Genomic DNA, 15,731 nt, shown 5'->3' with positions numbered 1-15,731 from the left:
TTCGAGGAGCATCAGGAATTAAGAGCACCGGCTGCTCTTGAAGAGGACACCGGTTCAATTCCCAGAACCCATATGGTGGCTCCCAAGCATCTGTAATTTCAGTTCCAAGGGATCCAATGCCCTCTTGAGGCCTCCATGGCCACCGGACACAAACATGATGGGCAGACACACATGCAGGCAGCATGTGAATGCTTAAAAACATCTAGGGAGGGAGCGAGGGAAGGAGGGAAGCAAGACGGAAGAACCATTTGAATTGAAGCCACAGTTTGAGGGACTCGGATGATGGCTCAGTTGGTGTTTATCGTGAGAGTGGGAGGACCTAAGTTTGGATTCCCAGTATCCAAGTAAACAGCTAGTCATGGTGGCGTGTGTGCTCCTAAGTGCTCCCTGGTACTTCCTGGTGCTCCCTGGCCACACAGTCTAATCACCTGGGTTAGTTCTGCATTCACTGAAACCCTGTCTCATAAATAAAGTGGAAAGTGACTGAGGAAGACACCCACTACTGACCTCTGCTGTCCATGCACACACACACACACACACACACACACACACACACACACACCCCAAGCATATTCCACACAGATGGAAGACGTTGTTAAAAGTCCAAAGAAATATGTGACCAACAATCATGTACTTGGAACTATAAAATTCGTTCCATAATCAAATGACACTACTTTTAATCTTCCTAATATTTTTGATTTATTATTTAAATAAATTATTAAATCACTCTAAAAATTAATTTTCATTATCAAAAGTACAATTATACATTAGCAGTACAAGGGAATATAGAGAAAAATCTTGTTTTAGGATGAGCTCTAGATCGGGGGCAATTTTCAAAGTTAATAATTGACAACACAACACTTAAAAGGTAATCTTGCTTTAAGAAAAAATGTCATACCAATCAGCTTGATATTATTGTCTTCATCTAGGAGCAAATTCTCTATCTTCAAGTCTCTGAAATAAACAAAACCACACATTTCAGGTAAGCATTTGGAAGAGCAGAACTATCTCGTTCCCGAAAGGGGTGAACATTTTTACAGACAATTTCAACCCACCCTTGACCCTCCTCTGCTGAAACCTGGTTATTGAGTAAAGGTTGCTAAGACAGGACATAACCAACTGCCATCAACTATAAAATCTAAAAAAAAATCAGGGAATACAGAGTGTGGCGAGGGCAAGGAAAATGGGGAGCAGTTCCCAGAAGTGGACCTAACATCTGGAAGTTAAAAATAAAGGACAGAAGAAATAAATATAGGGATATGATGACATTCCACACAGGTGCTGCCCGGGTCTCAAAGAATAGAAAGGCCAGGGTCTGTGACAGTGTGAACAGCAGCAATCCCAGTCACCAGTGGATCTGAGGAAGCACTTAAACAAAATAGGGCAAGAGGGCTAAGCAGGGAAAGGCACTTGCAGCCAAGCCTGCCCACCTGAGTTCAATCCCCAGTACCCACATGGTGGAAGGAGAGATTGAACCAATTCCTGCAAGCTGCCCTCTGACCTTCACGCATGTCCACCCTCCCCTGTCTCACGTCAGTAAAGTAAATATAAAATAAATTCAGTGAAAATCGAAAGCAGGTTTAATTAATCCTTCCCACCGCCTCCACGGGCCTCCCTTTCAGAGTAACCGTCATGGCGCATTGGCAGATGTTAACGTTTTCATCTGTTTAGCAAACAGATGTTATCACAGGTGGAACAATGGATTCCACAGATGTTGGCATCCTAATCCCTGGGGGTCGTGCCTGAATGTTAAGCTGACATGAAGAAAGGGAATTGAGATTGCAGATGGAATGAGGAGTTCCTCTGATAGTAGGTGATGTCACTCATTGACAGTGGAGACCAAGAACAAGCAGAGCCAGCCGTCCAAGTGGGACATTTGAGCGCTGTGCTAGCTGACTGTACGCTTCTACAGGCGACAGGCCTGCCTTTCTCTCCGCTGCTCCATGGAATCCTTGCATATCGCAGGCAAGTCAGCAGCTAACACAGAGAGAAGCCAGATTACCAAACAGATCAGCCGGGCTCTGGAGCTGTGGCAGCTGCCTGATGTGCCTAGATACAATCCCCAGCACCACAAACAACAACACAACCAAATAACCAAACTAACCAAACTAACCAAAACAACAACAAAATTAACAAGACAACCACCTGGGTTTCAGAGGCAAAATCTGCATTTGTACAAAAGTATGTGTGTGAGTCATCTTATAACCATTTCAGTCAGCACGTGAATTCCGGAATCTTAATCTGTCAACGCCGACATACACTGAATGCTAAGAATACGTTTCTAGGGGCTGGAGAGATGGCTCAGCAGTTAAGAGCACTGGCTGCTCCTGAAGGGGAGCCAGGTTCTGATCCCAGCACCCAAGTGTTGACGCACAACTGTTCCTAACCCCAGTGCCAAGAGCTCTGACTCCTTCTCCTGGCCTCCTACTGCTCGGTGAGTGCATGCAGGCAAAATATTCATACACATAAAATTGTAAAACTTATTTTTTAACAATGCTTTTCCACGAATGTGCATAGGTACACACATCTATGTGTTGCCTGCTATGACTGGCCCTGATTAACTTCCCTGTGTTGCAATAGAGAAATCAGAAGGTCTGATATGGAGAACTTGACAATCTAAGAACAATGAAACAAAAATGACAGCTGACACCTCACACCGATGTCCGTAAATAGATAAACGTCATCCAACAGGCCAGTGATGTCCCACCAGAGGGGACAGTTGCTTACAGCCTGTCCATTTGCCAGAGAAGCCAGAAGTCTCCATTCAGCCACAATTTTTTTTCTTTTTTTCGGAGCTGGGGACCGAACCCAGGGCCTTGCACTTCCTAGGCAAGTGCTCTACCACTGAGCTAAATCCCCAACCCTCAGCCACAATTTTTAAACACTGGTGTGATGGTTTGCATATGCTTGGCCCAGGGAGTGGCACTATTAGAAGGTGTGGCCTTGTTGGAGGAAGTGTGTCACTGTGGGGGTGAGCTTGGAGACCCTCCTCCTAGCTGCCTGAGGATGCCAGCCTGTTCCTGGCTTCCTTCAGATGAAGTTGTAGAACTCTTAGCTCCTCCTGCACCAGGCCTGCCTGGATGCTGCCATGTTCCCGCCTTGATGATAATGGACTGAACCTCTGAACCTGTAAGCCAGCCCCAATGAAATGTTGTCCTTTATCAAACTTGCATTGGTCATGGTGTCTGTTCACAGCAATAAGACCCTGACTAAGACAACTGGGAACAAACTTGAGGATTAAACAACAATAACAACACTACTCAGTCAAGCTTGAATAACAACACTACGGCAGCCAATCTTGGGTCAAGATCTGGCCTGCCAGCAACCAATTCTCAACTCAGTATGAGAAAGAGAGAAGCTCGAAAAAGATATGAGACTATCCAGGGACAGGGCAGAAGACTGGAGGGGAAAAAAAAATCAAATCAGATGAGTGTGCACAGGCTCCCTGAGGAGGACAGTCATCGCAGCAGGACTGGGCAGGAAGGAGCTAGAAGACTTTGGAACACCCAAGGGTGGACTTCAGAATGGGAAGAACCAAGGAGTCAAATGGGGAAAAAAATGTCCAGTGGACTCAAAACCAGAAGGTTTCAGGGAGCCCTGGGGCCTGACATGTGGATGAAGGCTGTGTTAATATCCAGGCATATAGATACATATATATTTTCCTCTGTATACACACACTGCTGAGAAGAAACAATGTATCTTCAGCTTGAGCAGAACAATGCACAGTCCACTTAGAAACGGCTTTAAACAGCATCACACGTATCCAAATACGAAGTCACCTTAAATATAATGCAGCCCCACTGATGGACCTCGCCCCTTTGAATCAGGGTTTCAGAAAACACGTATATGAATTTTCAGGAGTGAATGGTACTGCCGAGTCTCTCTGGCTACTGTTCAGCTTTGTCTGCAATGTCATATCAGACTATAAGGCTGCATGAAGCCTTGGATTCGAGCAGCCCCAACATCGTAAAAACAAAAGGTGATATACTAAAAACATTCACACAATCCACCCTAGCTCTGGCTGGCTGAGAACTCCCTATGTAGACCAGTCTGGCCTAAAACTCACAGAGATCTGTCTGCCTCTGCTTCTCAAGTTCTGGGAGTAAAGGTGTGTGCTACCACATCCAGCCCTGATTTTAGAATTATTTTGTGTGTGCGCGCTCACGCATGTATGTGCACACACACACACACACACACACACACACACACACCTCTCACATTTCATGAAACAGCTTCACTGGCGTTTGTCAAGGTAGAATCAGGGGTACCCTGGGTCAACATGGCAGCTAACCCTTCCTGAAGTAGACATTTACAATGGAACACTTGGTCTTCCCTTTTCATATGGCTCACATAATGCCTGGGTCCTTTCACTCTCCCACCGAGCTACACCACTGGCTAACACTGTATAAATGTATATCTGTGTATGTTAATATCGGCTTGAAGCCCTAACCCATAAGCACCCATTTAAAATCTCCATAAATTAACCACTGGGTGGTCCCTTTCAGTGTTATCTCTCAAGCCCTCTCAACTGGAAGTCACTCTTCCCAAAGTTGTGATGAATGTCTAGTCCCATGTCTTCATCTTCCCTTCTACCAGATTCCTAGCATGACCCCTAGAGCCCTGGAGTCATCAGTGACTCTGAGTGTCCTGTCCTCTCTCACTGTATCTTGGTTGGGGAAACCACCGTGGCGTCCACTATGCCCCTATGATAGGAGATCTACAGAGACTTTGCAAGGGATGGCTTCTTTCCCAGAGATAACTAAGACTTCACATATGTCTAACTTTCATTCAAGCATTTACGGTAATTCCAAGTGGTGGGCAAACCTACAGTAGTGTACAAGAACAGCCCAAAGTATGATCTGGTGAAAACCACACAGCCACATGGCCAAGGCACGCTCTCAGTCTAAGACAAAGCCACAGTTTGCTTCAAGTGAAATTAAGCCTCGTTGCCTATTGGAAGTTACACTCAGGCATTAAAGAGGGGGAAAGTGTTCAGAACAAATATTGTGCAGAAAAACAGCTTAAAGAGTCAAGGTAAAAAGAGAGTAATTGCTACGAATAATAAACCGAGCCTGAGTAATGCTGGGGGCCATGAATGCCTAGAGGAGAAACGGCAACAATTAGGGCAAGCGCAGAAACACTACAGAAGAAAAAAAGACAACGGCAAAACCCAGGGAACATTAACAAAACCTCGAGGAGTATGAAATGAAATCTATTCAGTAAACGGAGAATAAAATCAGATCACTGTCTTCCCATCCGGTACTCTCCCCTAAGTGACCAACTCCAGTCCCAGGAGACGTGGATAGAACAGACCCACTTAGCTAGGGTGTCCAACCAGATTATACCTTGTCCAGCTTTCTAGAGGATTCCAGTAAGCTCCGGTTTTACTGCCAAGATGGCCCGAGGCCAGCGGTGGGGAGATGAAGTCCCTCTGTGCTAAGTGATCTTGATTGCCAAGGTGGCAAAAGCTTTAATCCTTCCTGGACGATGTTCCCACCGCCTGCTTTGAAAGAAGGATCCCACATCTAAATTTGGGGGAAGCCTTTTTTTTTTTCTTTGAGATGGAAAAGGGTGGGAGGTTGAGGGGTAGGAAGGTGTCTTGCTATGTCTGACCTTAAACTTCTGGCAATGCTCCTGCCTCAGCTACCCAAGAGTGGGGTCCCTGACCTAATGTCCTGTGTTCAAATGTTGGTTTTACCTGGCTACAGTAAGTCCTCTGAATTCACATGATCTCCAGGTTTACATCCAAAATATATGGGGAGGGGGGTGGGGAGTAGAAAGACTTCTTGTGTAGAGAGTACACAGACCCCTTCCTTGCCGTTGACAGGGCAGTGTAACATTAGCATGGTGTTTGTATTGGTTTAGCTATTGTTATGAGTAACCTAGAGATGTCCAAGGGTTCTACGCAAACGCTAGACAGGTCATTTCATATCAGAGACTAGAGTATCTGGGAGGTGAGATGTGAGGGATTGGCTTTTTGTGGAGCCCTGCAGCTATATCCAAGACATCACAGATCCCCCAGGGACCACAGAAACGTACACTGCAGTGAGCCCCAATGTCAGCTACAGCCTTCAGTTAATGCTGATGTCTGCACACTAGTTCACCAACTAAAACAAGGGTGCCACGGTACCCGGGATCTGTAAGTAGACAGAATATGGAAGGGGAAGGAGGGGAAGGGAAGGGAGAGGGGAGGGGAGAGGAGGGAGGGAAAGGAAGGGAAGGTGAATGGAGACCCTGGAGTTTCTGTGCAATTTTTCTACAAACTAAGCAGGTGATCTTTTCAAGGTAGCCTTTATGCTTTTGTGTTAAGCACATGCTAGGCCTCCCTCAGGTGTTCACTGAGGCACGGCCTCATTACCTTAAATATCACCCAAGTTTGTTCTGAGCAATGAGCCGCTCAAATACTGTCCAGCCACTCGACCATGACCAAAGAGGCCACAGATGATCCTGAGACATCACAAAATCAAGGCATGTTCTTGAGCAAAAGCGGAGGGTAAATTTATTCATAAGGCTTTTGGACTTGTGTTATAATATTTTAAAAATTACTGCCACTGTCCAGAAAACCAGCTCCGTCAGACTCCTATAGCCCAAATGCAAGCATGGCGCCCCATCTAGATCCATCACAAGATTTGAGTGCTTGGTTGTATTATACACCAGACTTTCCCCATGGGAAGAGAGGCTCCAACAGCAGACAGGAAAGGTTACCTGTTAGTGGTCCTTGACTAGATTCCTTACTTTTTATCAGGGAGGGAGACCTTCCTTCCACCTCACAACATTAATAAAACAAAAGCAGGTTCACTCCCTAGCACGCCAGGCGAGCCCGAAGCCCGGGGCTAGTTTATGGAAGTCACTTTCTCTGGGCTGCAGGGTTTCCGAAGAGGAAGAAGTCTTATTTTGATTAATGTGTCCTCAGGCTCAGCCATGCTGCCACAAATGGCAGTCGGTTGAATAGAGTGCTGTTGGGTATGCTGCCGCACTGCTTTGTCTGTCGCCTTTGATGGACAGCTGGGCAGTCCAGGTCATTCATTGACTGCTCGTTATGTTCCTTTGGATATGTAACCTAGGGGCGTGTGGTAAGTGAAGTAAGGCTACACAGGAAGAGAAATACCTTATGTTCTCAGCCATTCGTGGATGCAAAAGTAGAGGCTTCCTCTAAGTAGGAGGCAGAACAGTGGCTGCCCGAATCTGAGAAGGGTTGAGGAAGGAGGTCTGAGAGAGGTCAGCAATACAGGTACAGCATGGCAGGGTGGCTACAGTTGACAACAGTCTAGTGCGGCTGAAGAAACGACTAGAAGACTGGCTTTGGAATGCTCTCCCCACAAGAAAATGACGTCGAAAACGATGATTGCTGATTACCCTGATCTGGCCTTCACACACTGCATTCACCTAGGAAAGCATCACACCACTTAAAGGGAAAGAGTCACTGAAACCTTTTGTACTATGTAGGGGTGGGGGCGCTTAGGAAAAGCAAGATGGAGGCCAGAGCAGGCGGTTATAGCTCCAGAGGCAGAGATAGGTTTCTGGGACGGGGCTGGAGGGCAGTGGGGTCTTCAGAACAATGGGGAGAGCGGTAATGAAAAGATGCTGCCCCAGCTGCCCTCTGCCATGGCACAGGGAGAGCCATTGAGAAGGCCACCCAACAGACACAGGCCGCTGGACCCATCTGCTGATTGGTCAGTTCCAGGAATAAACAGCCATAGGCCACGCCTCATCCTAGAGTGTTCAGTGGCTTCACAGAGATGCATAGTGGACTCACAGGAAGCCTCACCTGCCAATGGACCCTTGGTTCTGGGCCCCTTCCAAAGAATAAGCCATGCCTAACCATTAAAAGCTCACCCCAAGGTTCTTTTCCACCCACAAAGACTTTCTGTGGGAATTTTGGAAAAGTAATCTTGAATTTGGGTTGGGGGTGGGGGGACTGGCTATAAGGAATCCCAACTATTGCCACACAGAGAAGCATGACAGAGAAGAGAGTCAGAGAGGACTCCTGTTGTCATAGACATGTGGGCACTGATTGGGTGAGGTCAATTACACAGATCCCATGGGACAAGGGGATACATAAGAGGGGCATGCATGTGTCCACTATGTGCTTGTGTGCATGAGTAAGTGCACATACACACTCATACATGACAGCATTACATGTGCATGTGTGCATGCCCGTGGAAGAAAACAAGCATGCATGGGGTACACATACATACATGCATGCACACACATATGTGTGCCCTAGTATACGAAAGTGCGAATGCATCACGTACATGCATGTACATGAGATCACATATATGAGCATGTGGACAGAATAGAAATGAGTGTGTGTGTGTGTGTGTGTGTGTGTGTGTGTGTGTGAGAGAGAGAGAGAGAGAGAGAGAGAGAGAGAGAGAGAGATGGGGCGGGGGGCATGTCCTAGGAATAAAGACCTCTGTTCTGACCCTCAGCAGACTGAGCCTGTAACAAAGTTGAGGCCTACATGGAGTGGTAGGAAATGAGCAGAAAGGCCAGGGAGGTACTCGGGGAAGAGACCTTAAATGAAAGTGAAGAGTAGGGGATGCAATGTGCTGACGCAGCCAGAATTCAAGGGCAGTGAGGGGAACCTGAGACACAGAAGAACAGAGCCTCCTCAGAGTTGGGGGCTGAGCAGACAGGCAACAAACAGTCTGGGAAATGAGTGAGGTAGGGGCTGGGCTCCACACGCTCTTGCCGACCCACTTGCCAAGCAAGGCATTCGCACGCCTGAGTTTTTTATTCTTCCTTTAAAATAAAACAAAAGACAAACAGCATCCTTCAGGGCTGGAGAGGTGGCTCAGAGGTGAAGAGTCATGCTACTCTTGCAGAGGGCCCTAGACAGGTTCCCAACGCCCATGTGAGGAGCCTCACAGCTGCCACCAACTCCGAGAGACTCTTAGTCGAGGCTATCAGCGGAGTTGGAGATATGGCAGTCCTGAGGGAACATTTCAGAAGATGCTAGCAGGACCAGCTATAAAAACAGAAGCTGGAGTAGATAGTCATGGTGAAGATTCTAATATTACATGGGTCATCTTGAAGTTTTGGGGACTGTGAGCAGGGTTTCATGTCCAGCACATATCTACCCCCATATATATATATATATATATATATATATATATATATATATATATCACTCACACACACATGATAATGTGGAAGGGGTATGGCTCCAGAAAAGAGGACAGATAAACTATTTGGCATGGACAATCGGTATGAAGGGTGTGACCCTCTCAAACAAATGTCAAAGGGATATGATCCAGTAGGGCTAGAGCAACCTCAGAAAGGTAAAGTTTGGGGGACAAGGTTTGTCCTGTGGGGACAGCTACCGGTGTATTTCGGTAATAAGCTGAAACTAAGAGTGAGGGAAGCTTTTAGTTCCCCAAGGCAACAGGCACTTTGTATGAGCTGGAGTCCTTTTGGTTAGGTCTTGCCTTTAAAAGCATGGCACTAAGACCAAGGGATTTGTAAATTTGACTATTTTAAATGAAAATTCTATTTCCTCTAACGTTCCACAAGCAAGTTGCTAATCAGCTAAAAAAAAAAAAAAGATAAAGTCACACTAAATGAACCAAGAACCCCCCTCCCCAAAATCCTGGGAAGACTATGGAATATTCCAGAAAGAACCTGGGACTACTCCCAGAAAAGTGCCATCCGGATGCAGAAAGCTGATACTAATTGAATTCATTCCATTTTCCTTCCCAGACCCCTGGGACAAGATCTATTGTCTTAGAGTTCAGGTCTGAGCCATAACCTAGGCAGAAGACCAGGCAACGAGTACCCAGAGCCATGAGTGTAGGAAGCAGACGGGTGCTTTGCATGTACGTAACCACGGTGCCTGGGAACAGAGAAAGATGGTGAAGGCAGCAACCAGCTAAGGGCCATGGTGGCCATGAACAAGCAGAGCCCATCTTGGACTGAGACTAACACTCCCTGAAAACGCAGCCCTACTGAGCAGGTCAGACGACAGAATCCCACACTCCGAACACACAGCAGATGGTTCAACACCTTCATAGAGCAGACTGGCAAGGACGCAGGAAGCCTGAGCCTCGCCAGCCCGCCCGCCATAGGCTCTAAGCAGTGGAGACAGTAGATCCACCATTGTGACTCTGTTTTTCAAATACACACACAGCGTGTGCTCTAGCCAGTAGCTGCAGACAGACGTTTTGCTCCCCACCGAAGGCTGGGGGATCCCCTGCAGTTACCGGATGGGAGCAAACAGAATGCAACCTCTCACCTGCCTACCCTTTTCCTCTGCCGAGAAACAACTCCTAACGTTAAAAGGATTTGCGCAACCTGCACAGGTGGTGCCTGCCTCTCTCAGCCTCAAGAGAACAAAGGGCCTCTCTTTCCCACAGCCTTCCCCCTCAGTGGTGGGGACACCTCCCCACAGTTGATGAATGAGGAGGGTCAAGGCCCTGGGCAGGGAGGTGCAAACACTTGTCTAAGCACAGGCTGCACCTCTGCTTTGATCCTGGAGCCCTTTCTTCTGGTCCTGCAGGCCAGTGGCTTGTCTCTTCCAGCTTAAGGATGGGGAGGGACGGGGGGGTCTGATGCCACTCTGGAATGCTGCGTCTATGGACGCTGAGTGCAATCTGTTACTTTGAATGACCAGATGAGTCTCACAGGGTTCTGGAGGGTTCAAGTTAAGAGTCAAGCTCTGTGTACAACAGGCAAATCATCTGATGGTGGCGTCCTGCTGGGAGAGCATTTCAGAGACTGAGGAAAACAAGCTGGGGGCTGGGCAGAGTGACTCATCCATCAGGTGAAGCACAACATGAAGACCCAGTCTGAATCTCCAGAACTCTGAGAGCTTATAGCATCCTGCAACGCCAAGAGCCAAGGGCCCAGTACGCCAGCAGCGTCCCTTCCAATGCCTTTGCTGGTTTAATCCATTCGCTCACAAGCCTTTCCACCAGAGACTCCGGGCCTTCTCTGAAATGCTAACTTCTCTCGTTCGTTTGAAAATTCTAACCTCAGAATAATTTATGAACTTTACTCCTCCACAAGCACATGAAAAGAGAATTCTCCACCACTAGGGTAAAAGGGGGACCAAAGAAGTGACAGGCAAAAAAATATGCCAATGTCCCCTAAATTAAAAAACAAAATAAAAATTAAAATTAAAAGTCAGTTCTGTGGAGTTTTTGAAAGCCAAGACATTTGAATAAAAGCCACCTGTGAATACAGGATAAGAAATATTCTAATGGTTGCCTTCACAACCCATCCCCCACATCCACGTAAGGTAACACATCCTAATAGGACTTCCAGGGACCTGAGGAAAGAGCTTCGTCACTAGCGTGCTTGCTATACATGCATGTGGATCTGAGCTCAGGCTCCCAGTACCCACGTAAAAGCCAGGCACAGAGCTGCACGCCTGAAATCACCACACTACAGAAGAAGCCAATCTAACCTAATCAGTAAATCCAGGCCTGAGTGAGAGGCTGTGTCAAAAATAAGATGGAAAAATGACTGAAAAAGACCCAGTGTCAGCTGGCCTGCACATGCACGCTCGCACACACACGCACATGCTCACACACACGCACATGCTCACACACACACACACACACACACTTGTACTTACACATGCTTACAAACACACACACTTGTATGTACACACACACGCACATGCTCACACACACGCACATGCTCACACACACGCACATGCTCACACACACATGCTCACACACAAACACACACACTTGTACTTATACATGCTTACACACACACTTGTATGTACACACACACACGCACATGCTCACACACACGCACATGCTCACACACACGCACATGCTCACACACACGCACATGCTCACACACACGCACATGCTCACACACACGCACATGCTCACACACACATGCTCACACACAAACACACACACTTGTACTTATACATGCTTACACACACACTTGTATGTACACACAGGTGAGAGCGCGCGCACACACACACACACATGCTCACACATGCTCACACATGCTCACAAACACACACACATGCTCACACACATGCACATGCTTACAAACACACACACTTGTATGTACACACACAGGCGAGAACGCACACACACACACACACACACACCGTGACTTCCAGAGAGAAAAGCAAACTATACTTGTATTCTACTCTCTCTCTCTTTCCTAACTTTGAAAGACCGGAGCCCTCACCAGCACTGGATTATAAAGCTATTTCCAAGGAGAGAGAAGAAGGAGAAAGCTACAAATGAGAGGTTTTTTTTTTTTGTTTTTTTTTTTTTTTAAAGCATCCTGTCTCTGCTATCAAAACATTATTAAATTCCTTCCTTTGACATTCTGACAGTAATTGCGCCGAGGGATTGGGTTTTGTTAAAATTGCTTTAGAGGGGCTTCTGAGAATTTCCTGTGGGGGAGGCTCAAGTGCACCTCGCAGGACTTGCTGGAGCTTCCTTTGTTGTCCTCTGATCCTGAGAAGCTTGTCACTTCTCACTTCTCTTGGGTTTTTTTGATAGCATGGAACCCTGGGAAAAAAACCACCATGTCACTTGCACCCCCAGTTATATTTTCTGCTGTGACCCACGGAGTCTGTAATCGGAGCTGGTTCAGCCATGATGTCTCTGTTCCTGTCAAACAAAGAAGGAGCCAGGCGCCCTTTCAACCTCATTGCCTTACACAGCCAGGGTTGACCATAGAACGCACAAGCCAAAAACAGTATTGCACACTGTAAACTTCCAAATTCCCTTCCTTACTGGCCAAAAGTTAAGAGTTCTAACAACGCATGACTACAGACAGTGAGTGACTAAGGCTACATATATGGAGTGGATTCTCACCTGGGCAGGGAGTGATAAGACTGGATGGTGGTGAGGCCACAGCCTGCCCAGAAAAGCCTTAAGCAGTAGGACATCCTCGCAGTAACCCTGGGTTCAGATCTGACAGAGCAGGGTAGCCTGTGGCAAATCTCACTGGGAAGTCAACCTGGGAAGTGGAAGTGCTAGAATTTATTAAGTCCTTCACTGGTCAGAAAAGAATGACTTTCAGAAATGTGAGAGGGGGCATTCAAGATGAATGATAAGAAAATATGGTGACACTTGACCCACTAACTCCCCATGTAGAAGAATTAATTCTCCAGGAGCAGCAGATACAGAAACACATGGCCACAGAAAACTCCACTATGGAAGATGTGTTGAAAGATTATTCATAGTGGCCCCAAAGTGGAAGCAACCAAAATGTCCATCAGCAGATAAAAGGAATAATAGACTGTGGTATATCATACACTGAAATATTACTTACCTAAGAAAAAGAAGAGAAAACTAATACAAGCTCTAATGTGGGGGGGATCTGGAAAGCTATGCTACATGAGATGCCAGCAGCAAGACTATGTATTTTATGGCTCCGTTGCTGTGGAATATCTAGAATAGGCAAAGCCACAGAGACAGGCAGTGGATAAATAGTAAGGGGCAGCGGGAGGGAAGAAGGCTGAATGGCTGTCATGGGAACAAGGCTGCTTGGCAAGGAATAAGAACGAATCTAAAATGGGATGTAGGGATGGTGGCAGGACTCTGAATACACTTAATACAAGTGAATTGAGTATTTTAAATTGTGAACTTTACATCTTAGCTTTGCAATGTTTAAACACTTTAAACAATGTTTGAAGGCACATATGTGCATGTAAAAATATATACATGCACATTTTATGGCTTGATTTTGCTTTTGAAAATGAGTTAAATGATTTTCATTTTTTTCTCCACAGCACAGTAATTAGTTACAATCCTATAAAAATAAAAATAAAAAAACACCAAGACATTATTAGAGAGGTTCACTCTCTACTTTGTTGTTGCTTTGTTTTGGTTTTGGGCTTTTTTGTTTTGTTGTTTTGTTTTTTTTTTTGGGGGGGTTGGTTTGTGTTTTTGTTTTTCCTTCCAAGACAAGGTCTGACTCTGTATTCTTGACTGTCCTAGAACTCAGAGAATGAACCAGGCTGGCCTCAAACTCCCAGAGATCTGCCTGCCTGTGCCTCCATGTAGCAATACACCCAGCACTCTGTTAGGATTTTGTTTTCCATTTTATACGTGTGTGTGTGTGTGTGTGTGTGTGTGTGTGTGTGTGTGTGTGTGTCACTGCAGAGGGTGTGTACGTGTGAGTTCCGTGTCTACAGAGGCTGGAGAGGGCCCTGGCTTGTGGCAAGTGAGTTCTGTGGTCCCACTTTGTTTTGCTCTGTATACTTACTATTTGTTTTTAAACGACACTTTTTTCTATTCTGTGAAATGTTCATGCATTATATGATGCACTTTGTCTTCAATGGTCAACTTGAACGAAATCTAGAACCATCTGAGTAAAGCCTCAATGAGGGTGTGTCTTGATGAGTGGGAAGACCCAGCCCACTTCGGTCTCTTCCATTCCCTAGGCTGTGTGAGCGTAGGGTAGGTGAGCTAACTACTACTCTGCAAGCACTTGCTGCTCTCTGCTCTCCACTGCAAAGAGGGCATGATTAGCTGCTTCCAGCTCCTGCCACCTTTGATGGCCCCGTGGTGACAAAATGGATCCTAAAAATTTTGAGCCTTTCTCCTTTAAGTTGCCTTTGTCCTGGCATTTTATTACAGCAACAGGAAGTGATGCTAAGATAACTTCCTTAGGAAATGATAAGAACAGAGGTAACACTTGCCTGTTAGTGCTCTTGCCTAACACTAACTCACCAGAGACACAGGTACCTTCACTCCCATTTCACAGATGAAGAGACTGAGTTCAGAAGAGTGAAGTAGCATATCCAGGAACAAAGAACCATTACAGAGCAGAGGCAAGACCCAGGCGCAGGCACTCTGGCTCTAGATTCAACTCTTTGAATCCCCATCCAACTCCCAAAACAACTCACGGAACAAAATGGAGTTGCCATGGTTAAGCCTTGCTAGGGGTGTCTGCTCAGTACAGACTCGGGGGTTTGGGCCTGCCTGGCTCTCACCTGTGCACCACCCCGGCACGGTGCAGGTGTTCCACGGCAGAGATGAGCTGCCGGATGTATCTGCGGGCCTCCGCCTCATCTAGCCGCTTCTTTTCATAGATCTTGTGCATGAGATTGCCGCCGGGACACAGCTCCATGACCAGGTAGTAGCTGTTCTCTGTCTCTAAGATATCCAGGAGCTGCGTGATGTTGGGATGGCGGATCATCTGCTGGATCTGCCCCTCTCGACGCAGGTTTTTGGTAACGTAGGTGTCCTTTTTGGCTCTCTTCTTATCGATGACTTTGATGGCCACCTAAGGCGAAATAGAAAGTGCGGCTGTTATCAGATACCATAGACAAAGGTCATTCCTGGGGGAGTCTCTAGAACTCTGAGGATTCAGGGCTTTCCCTGAAGCTAAGGAGACCTGGGTCTGAAACAGCCGAGGAGCTGGACCTCACTGAGCTGCACAGCTCCTGCCTGTGATGTGCAAGTCTATGCATTCCGTCTCCAACACCACGAATAAAATCAACCAATCCATCAAACAGCACCAATGAAAAACCAGACAAACCAGAACACCAGGGGGAAAACGTTCTTTATTAAAGAAGAAATAAGATTAACATAAGCATCTGAACCCGGGCAGCTCAGCCAAGAGCCCAGGTCAAACAGCTCTCCACAGGGAGGGGGGCAGGGATGAGACATCAATTTCTTCTGGAACTGGGGACTTGGCCACTGGCTCATAGGACCTACTGTCTTTCTTCAGGTGACCCTGAGGCCCCCACTTCAGGACCAGCTACACTACTCCCCCATTTTCAGTTCTAGGCACAGTTA

The 15,731-nt window shown here is 46.6% G+C and overlaps 1 protein-coding gene across 2 annotated transcripts in view; it reads right to left on the bottom strand.

The window, feature by feature from the left end:
* Window positions 1-15,731, bottom strand: part of Hunk (hormonally upregulated Neu-associated kinase) — a 116,341-nt gene that overhangs the window by 50,321 nt on the left and 50,289 nt on the right. For both annotated transcript variants that reach the window (NM_001191662.2, XM_087575938.1), the window contains 2 exon segments: window positions 899-954; window positions 14,924-15,216. In NM_001191662.2, the coding sequence (NP_001178591.1) occupies window positions 899-954; window positions 14,924-15,216 (349 nt within the window).

Source organism: Rattus norvegicus, chromosome 11 (genome assembly GCF_021556685.1).
Source record: "Rattus norvegicus strain SHRSP/BbbUtx chromosome 11, alternate assembly SHRSP_T2T, whole genome shotgun sequence".
Taxonomy (NCBI): Eukaryota; Metazoa; Chordata; class Mammalia; order Rodentia; family Muridae; genus Rattus; species Rattus norvegicus.
This window is presented reverse-complemented; position numbering and strand designations above follow the sequence as displayed.